Genomic DNA, 8597 nt, shown 5'->3' on the forward strand with positions numbered 1-8597 from the left:
TCCTTTAGTGATTCCTCTACACGGATTATTTTTTCTTGAAGCTCTTATTTTCTTAGCCTGAAAATTAAAAATTATTAGTAAATAATATATGATATTTGATAATTATCCATTTTACCTATATTTTGTAGTAGTTTAGGGACAATTATATAATATTTCTTATACTAGGATTTTCTAGTTTATACTTTTCATTTGAATTAAGTTTGAATAAAAAAACTTAGTTTTTTTAACTAGGATTTTCTAGTTTATAATTTTTATGCTTGAAAAAAATTTAAATTGTGATAAATGGTTATGTTTAATTTAAAATGAATAGACAATTAAGAAAGTTATAAATGTGTTGCATTTACGTGCACATGTGTGCGTGTATAAAGATAGACTATAAAAGTATTCCCCCACACATGTATATAGTTTCCTTAATAATTTTGAGAGTAAGTTACACAAACCTCCTAACAACTTTATTAAATTAAGAACAATTCCTATGCAACATAATTAAGAAACAATTAAGAATGAACAAAACTAAAAAAATATAATTAAACTCCCATTTATGATGCATTATTTGGATATGCCATATTCATTGTTGATCCACCATTTGCATTTTCACCTCCCCTATGAGAGATGTGTGATATTTTCTTGTTTAAGATTTTATTAGAATTTGATCATTATCATTAATAATTTCCTAAGATAATTTTATCATATAAGGATTACTATGATTAAATATTGTTGACAATGATTGAAAGTAATCAGGGTATAATTTGAATCGGCTGGATTATTCACAACTTGCATTCTCAAAGTTTCAAAAGGACAAAAATATGTAACATCCAATTAATCTCTTTGTCATCTTAATAATTTGTTTTATTACATTTACTTTGTTATTTTTTTTCAATTATAACTATTTGTCTACTTTATTGTTGATCATCTTGGACCATATAAAATAAAATATTTACAAACTTGAAATTATTTTTTCTTCATTCTATTTCATATATCAATCTGGAGAAATGCTAGGAACATTTTCTCTATCACACTCCTACTAACACACTCCCTCTTATTGGCTGAAATCTATTTGAAATCATAAAAATTTATGAATCATGCATCCTATTTAATGATTATCTCTTATGATTTTTTATTTTTCAATGAATTTTAAGTAATAATGAAGAGTGTGTTAGTAAGAGTGTGTTATAGAGTATATTGCTAGCACTCATCATCATATGAGTTCAACCAAAATACTAATGACAAAAATGGAAGTTTATAATCTCCTAATTGCTATTTTTAATTTATATTACCATTTTATCTATAAAAAATATTCAAACCCTATTTTTTACACTCCATTAACGGTTATCCAGCCTAAGCTGCAAGCCTGAAACATGTACGTACAATTAACCAAAGTCCAGAGCAGAAATACAAAACAATCTTGACAAAACTACAGTATGAGTAGTATAGTAACTATGGGTATCATACTAATCCCCTAACAAAAAAAAATTGAAAAATCCAACCAAAAAGCTACCCAACAATCATAAAGAGACCTCTTCAAAAAACACCACTCCAATTAAAAGGTTCACTAGTAGATGAGGGGTTGGTGACTTGGTGGTCAACCTCACATGTCTTGCACACATAATAGCTAGCAAAAAGAAATGAAACAATAATTCTGTAAAAAAAAAATAGATATTAAAAAAACATTATGTTTTTTTTAAAAGAAACATCATTTAATGTAAATGTAGTATGCATAAAATATACTTCCTCCATTCTTATATATAAGATCCAAATTTAAAATGGTACTCATTCCTTTTTATAAGATCCAATCTATAATATTTCTAACATTAATTATTTTTAAACTAAAAATATCTCTAATTAGAAGAAGAAAGATAATATATTGACAGAGCATTAAAAAAGAAAAAAATATTAATAACAAGGATGATTTTGGAAAAAGATATAGATTTAAAACATATTTATTGTTGCTATCAACTATTTTAATCCAGATGAATTAGATATATAATTGAGTCTTATATATAAAAACAAAGAGTAAAATATATAAATTAATAATTACGGATGAAATATTATCTGTGTAACATGTATGAATTCCAATATCAAATATCTTAATTAGAGTAAATAATTTAATGCCCTAAAAAAAGAGTTAATGATTTAATGGCTAAAATACAACTGCGTAAATTTACTTTTGAAATTTTTTACTTTTGTGCAACTAAAGTGCTGGCTAAACAAGCAAGGCTTCTTTGGGCAACATTATTTTTTACTTTTCAACAGCAACGTCTGATTTTTCAGTAGATCTATTACTTACATGATCCTGTTCTATTGAAATCAAGGGTATCTAATTTCTGTACCATTTATCAGTGTGATACTATTTTCTGTTTGACACTTAAGACAACTATCCCACTAATACAGCCTTGCTGAAAAAACCTTCTACCAATGAGAATACAGATCCCAGTTCTTGGACTTGAACTTGAGTCCTCATGTTCAGTTTCTCTTCCTTCTGCATGGCCTTCTTGATTGGGTGCTTCTTCAAAGCACAGCTTCCTGACAATCCTACAGAACTAAATTTTATAGTTCATTAAGTAGACTGGAAAAGATAATCAACATCAGAAGTCATTTTCTCTTCAATCTCAAACAAACAAATCTAAAGAACAGATTCATGTTTCTCATCACAAGTCAAAAGGAGTCGATTACCAATTGATCTTTGTCAAGTGGAATCCGAAGACTTCTCACATCATCAAACAGCAGCTGCAAGTGCAAGCAACAAATATCCTACGCCAGCCTTTCAATTTCTATGAAATGCTTAATCTTGCTTGGAGATCTGGATGTTCAACAAAAACATGATATACTACATTGAAGATCTTATGGTGTAACAAATTAAAATCATAAATATAGGACTTGAAATCAAAGATGTTGTATTCTGATAATTTCCATACCTCTATCGAAAAGCTTTCTTATAGTAGTATTAAGATCACCTTCCCAGTACACCTGATCTCCTTCCTGAGTCAAATATATCTTTCTAAGGATTGATGCCCTTAAGATTCCCTGAGAAAAAGTCTCCATTGCAGGGCACTCAACAGTATATAATTTATTCAACAATGGAAATCTGAGGTTGTGATTTCCAGTACAAAAGTATCGAAGTTCTGCCAAATTTAAAAATTTTATGGACACTAGTTTTGGGAAAACAAAACCAAGAGCTGCCTCTACCCCTACTTGGTCATTTACAATAATTTCCTCTACCCCACAATCACTTATCTCAAGGAATTGGAGATGCACAAGGTCTTTGGCCACAGACAGTGGAAAGACATGTTTTAAACTTTGACATTTAGCAGCCTTAACCGTAAACAGGTTTCGGAATTGGATATTTCCTTGAGGATCCTTATTCCACAAATGCGTTAGCTTTGGTAAATTTCCCAAAGACATAGTTCTCAGTGGAATGTTCAGCCCTCCTTGACTGCTACCCTCTTGCCCTGTGTTTATGCCATCAATTTCATATACAACTTTTAGTGCCATACAGTTCCATAAATTCAGTGATTCCAGGCTTTGTAATTTGTCTAGCACATGACATGGGAACACATTCAAGAGATTGTTACAGGATGTGATTTCCATCTTTTTCAATTTATAGAAGGAATTTTCAGTGAGTTGGTCGGGCCATATTGACTTCAAGTTGTCCATGTGAGAAATCACAAATGTCTCCAAGTTGGGGAAAATCGGAACCTATATCACACAGTTGATAATATGCTTGAGGTTCACAATAGAATGCTAATAAGTCTAACATAAGAAAGAACAAATTAAAGCAATTTGAAATGCTCACCAGTTCAGTTGGAGCAGATATTCTGAAATGATGATGGTGACCCGAGTTTTCATCCGCCACAAATATCTGCTCCACGGATTTGCACGAACTAATTAAGAGATGTTCAAGCTTGACAAGTTTTCTAGCCACAGAGTATGAGAAAATATGTGTCAACCGTTCACATCCATCTACGGTCAAAGAGGTCAAATTTTGAAAGTAAGAAAGTTGGTGATTCCATATCTTATGGATATTGATTGAGTACAGCTTCAAGGTCTCCAAGTTTGGAAATTCAACCTGTCAACATTATCCTGGTTAGATTATCACTAACAAGTAACTAAAGAAGGCCTTTCATTACTTTTCTAACTAACTCAAGTAAAAAATGCCCATTAAAGGCAAATGATTTAATTGCCTTGTTGGTAACTGGTAAGTAAACTCTCCTGTTACATGATCACCATGTCTAAGAGACAATTTTTATTTTCCTAATCAATTCAATTGTGTTTTTTTATAGTCTTTGTTCTTCTCTTCTTCAAAATTAATGGTATTCATATCAGCACAAAATAACAGAAAAATAAACTTTTCAGGTGCACTGAAACTGCTATAAACAAGATGTTCAAGTCCGGAGTTAAATGAAGATTGAAGAACAATAAGTCATATTTGTACCTTGTCATTAAAAAGTTGACTGGAGAAACCATTGCCACTTTCAGTAGCTTGAATGCTTGACTCAGGAGAGAGAGTGACAAGGGAAGGTAAGCATTCTAGAGTAAGGGAACGCAAGTTGATGAGCCTAATTTTGTCAGTTTGTCCAGCATCAGCATCCTTTTGTCTTTGTGCGGCTATGATATTGGTCATGAATTTGCATTCAGAAATCTCAATCTCAACAAGTTCAGAAAGGTGTTTAACCATGGAATGTGAGAAAAGAAACTCCATCCTATCACAACCCTTTACTTTGATAACTTGTAGTTTGGTAAAGGCCTGTGCTGGAAGGGGGTCACTGCATATTCTCTCCATGTTAATCAGATTGTGAAGGATCAATGATTCCAACTTTGGGAAGGCATGATCACCATAAGCCCACTCTGTTGAACCAATAATGCTCTCCATTTCAGCACAGTTTAGGATGTTAAGATGCTTCAATCGCGAAAACCCTTCATCATTCAATTCGTAAAGTACTTCCCTGACACCCTTCAGTTCAGCCAAATACAAATCTTCAGCTTTTGCCATCAACATCTTTATACCGTAATCCATTAGAATGCTTGTATCAGCACCTAAATTGAGCTTAAGAAGTTTTGAAGTTTCGTAATTCCCAGACTCCACCCCAGACCATTCCCATCCTTCCCCAATCAAAATCTTGTAGCTTTCTAGTCTCCCAAAGCCAAGATAGTCTCTTGGAAAATCTGAAGTATCTTCTATCTGCACATTCAAAGTTGTTAGTTTATTCAAATGCCTTAACTCACTTATACATGAATCAATGCTTTGGCTTTTGCTTCCCTTGACCTCCTCTTGAACATTACAGTTTCCCATGTAGAGCTCTTCCAAGCTTGTCAAGCTTGATATCAAGTTGCGAGGAATCACTCCTAGTGTTGAGCAATCGGTCAAATCTAGCAACCGTAGATTACTTAATCCTTCTATTTCTGCTGGGAGTTCTCTAAGCTCAGATTTTTCAAGGTTGAGAATCTCTAAACTTGTGATTTCCCCCACAATAGCTATGTCTTCCAACATACATTTACACAGATTCAATGCTTGGAGGTTTGTCAAGAGACTGAGAGATGCAGGAAGGGAAGGAGTACAATTTAGACCTCCTAAATTCAGCACCTTCAGTTCTTGCATCTGAACAAAGAAATTGTCAGGTATTTTCAAATAGTTACCTTGACAATTTAGTTGGAGTATCTTCAACTTGGGACACTCCAACATCTCAGGAAGTTCGCGGATAAAACACCAGTCCAAGAAAATATGATGACAAGTTTTAAGTAGATCCATTCTGGGCCATTCTTTCAATTCCTTGTTTCTCGGCACAGTAAAGAAAGGTTTATCCCTGGATGAAATGGAAGCAGCTATATGTCGAACCACGTCAAGTGCCACAACCGAATCTCTTTTCCCTTCATCAAGTAACAAAGAGGCGGCTCTCATGTTGTCTATCAATTTGTAAAGCCTGTTTCTCCCATCTGCCAATGTATCAACATGCTTGTGCAATCCCAGGCACCAGCCAAACACCAACAAATCTCTTGTGGTACAACCATTTCCCATGGATCCCAAAAGGAGGAAGAATGTTTTGAGTTCATGACTTTCCAAATGCTCATAACTCAGCTCAATAGCAGAACGCACCGGAGAATAAAAACACCCTTCAAGTTCAAAACTTGTTACCTGCTCTAGTGCATCCTTCCAAGCATACAAATCCTGGTTCTTCATCGCCTCCACCACTGTCACTATCAAAAGTGGCAAACCATCACAGCTTTTTGCTACTTTTTCTGCCATCGGTTGAACGCTGGTTTCCTTAACCGAATCCCCTCCCCTCTTTTCAAACAACTCCCAACTCTCATCCTCAGACAGAACCTCAAGCCTATAAGCCTTATCCACCTCAAAGTTAGTATTCAACACATTAAGATCTCTAGATGTGACCAACAACTGGCATTTGCAGCCTCTCTTGTTCTCACCAAAAGGAACACCAACTTGAGTCAACTCAAGCTTCCCCCACACATCATCCAATATCACAAGAATCCTCTGCTCCTGCCTAATCCTCTGGCGAAGCCTACTTGCCCGCCCCAGCTCCGTCAGCTCATCGAACTTCAATCCCAATCCATCAGCAATCTCGGCCCGAATCATTCCAACGTCCGGAGAATTAGTCACGGTCGCCATCACCACAGCATCAAACAAGCCATCCATCTCAGCCTGCCACGCCAATTCCTTCACCAATGCTGTCTTCCCCACACCAGCCATCCCATAAAGTCCAACAATGTCAACATCACCATCCTTCAGCACCTTCATAATTTCATTCAACATCATTTTTCTAGATTCCAACTCCACATACTCCCTTGCAGAAGGACTAACGTTGCATCTCAAGGCACATCGGTACGAAACCCGGTCGAAAGTCTCCTTTCTCATCTCCCTCACAAGATCCACCAAGTCTTTTGCCCTCTGGCTCTTCGTGTACCTCGAGTACACGTCCAAGCATCCAATTCTTTCACGATCCTCGCCGCTAAGAAATGATTGCCCCTCCTCAACTGTTGCACGCACTCTCCCAAACCAGTCAAGCACAGTGTCCTCAATCTCCTCACCACTCCTCTTTGCAGCCTCAACAGTGTGCCTCACTTCTTTCTCCTCATGCTGCAGCCTCTGAATCTCGGTTTCTAGCTGATTCAGGTAAGTACTGTACATCAACACATAAGTGAGATGCTTCAGCAAAGGTGCAGCCACGTTTGATGCCACGCTTGCAATAGCATCCATGGTTGATTCACTAGATTCTGTTACTTTATCTGCCAAACCATGAAACAAAACTAAGACTAAGACTTCTCACTCACAATTGATCTGATTGTGAAGTCAAAGGGTGCAACGAAAAACTGAATTTGAGTTAGGATCTTTTACCTGTTTCAGTATATGCTTGATAACAATGGCTTATTGATGCTCTGTTCTCAATACAGCATGCGTTTACTAATCTTGAGACTCAACTGAAGCAAGCAAGTAATCTGCAGGAAAAGAGATTTTGTTAATTTATCTATCTGTGGATTTGGTTTAGAGTTTCAAAAAATATTATTTATTATTAATATTTATATACATTTATCATTGGTTTATTTAGTACCGTGATAACTTTTTTTTTTTTTTGGTAGTTGGGATGGCCTAAAGGCCAGTACAATGATAATTAAGGTGGACTTTTAGGTGGATAAATTCAAATTTTGCTAGAGGAGAAATTATGTTCTTTTTTTTTTGTAAGACTCTTAGTTTTAGTTAGTATTTTGCTTAAAAATTGATCATTGATTTTAATTAAATACTTTTTGTCTTAGTATAACAATTCTTACAAAATTTAACTTATAAAATATTCTTGAATTGGTAAGTCACACTCTCAATTCATTGTTTACACATATCCAACACCCCCCCCCCCCCCAAAAAAAAAACTTTTTAATAAAAATTATTTATTTTAATAAAATATTGTTATTACTGTATTTTGTTGTAAAAAAATATTGGTATTAGTTTTAGAAAAGTCTCACTTTAAAGTATGCATTAAATCGAAAAGTATGTTTTTTTTTTACCGAAGACCTAAAAAAGTTAAACCGCCTGTATTAGTAATTTATGTTTATACACTCATTTTCTCTGCTCTTCTCTCTCTCACTTTATTTGTCTTTTCATCTCTCTCTACTTATTATAATTTCAATTTTTAATACATGTCACTTTCTTTCTCTTCATTTTCTCACCTACCCTTCTCTTTCATTATTTTTTCAGCTACCTACATAATGTTGCACAGAACATTCGATGCTATTTAATACCTGTAGAGAAAAAAAAAAAGGAAAATAGGTGGAGATAGAAAAAAAAAAAAATAACGAGTCTTAACACTGTTAGTAAATAAAGATATTCCCATGTCAGTAGTATTCACATCAATGCACCATGTGTTCATTTGTTTAATTAACTATCTTGTGGTTCTTCTATTTTTGTTTTTTATTTACCAGTCATTGTTGTTCTATGACTTGTTGGAGAAAAGAGGAATAGAGACGACGGACAAAAGGTGGAGCATGGCAGTGATAATGTAACAATGTATTCGACAGAAGCACGTTTGTTGACTCAGCGTTCTCAACTTCTCATGATGTGGCATCAAGCCACCAAGGATATGTAAAATGTACAA

General features: G+C 34.6%; 1 protein-coding gene across 3 annotated transcripts; it reads right to left on the minus strand.

The window, feature by feature from the left end:
• Window positions 1-2221: 2221 nt before the first annotated feature.
• LOC100814903 (probable disease resistance protein At4g27220) lies at window positions 2222-7507 on the minus strand. Of its 3 annotated transcripts, none has more exons than XM_014776717.3 (6): window positions 7349-7507; window positions 4433-7239; window positions 3794-4066; window positions 2916-3696; window positions 2674-2800; window positions 2222-2532 (listed from the first exon to the last, which is right to left on the minus strand). In XM_014776717.3, exons 2-5 carry the CDS (start codon window positions 7208-7210, stop codon window positions 2772-2774), a joined length of 3861 nt encoding a protein of 1286 aa, XP_014632203.1. In that variant the 5' UTR covers window positions 7211-7239; window positions 7349-7507; the 3' UTR covers window positions 2222-2532; window positions 2674-2771. The 3 variants fall into 3 exon arrangements, with proteins under 3 accessions (XP_014632203.1, XP_014632202.1, XP_014632204.1); XM_014776716.3 differs by having other exon boundaries at window positions 2222-2540; XM_014776718.3 differs by having other exon boundaries at window positions 2222-2566.
• Window positions 7508-8597: the final 1090 nt, after the last annotated feature.

This window comes from Glycine max, chromosome 6, assembly GCF_000004515.6.
Source record: "Glycine max cultivar Williams 82 chromosome 6, Glycine_max_v4.0, whole genome shotgun sequence".
Taxonomy (NCBI): Eukaryota; Viridiplantae; Streptophyta; class Magnoliopsida; order Fabales; family Fabaceae; genus Glycine; species Glycine max.

Excerpts from the sequence above, each read along its gene's own strand:
- LOC100814903 (XM_014776717.3), bottom strand. The coding sequence starts at position 7,210 with ATGGATGCTATTGCAAGCGTGGCATCAAACGTGGCTGCACCTTTGCTG. Across the intron at positions 4,067-4,432 it reads GTCAACTTTTTAATGACAAG|GTTGAATTTCCAAACTTGGA; the intron begins GTACAAATATGA and ends TAATGTTGACAG. Across the intron at positions 3,697-3,793 it reads TATCTGCTCCAACTGAACTG|GTTCCGATTTTCCCCAACTT; the intron begins GTGAGCATTTCA and ends TGTGTGATATAG.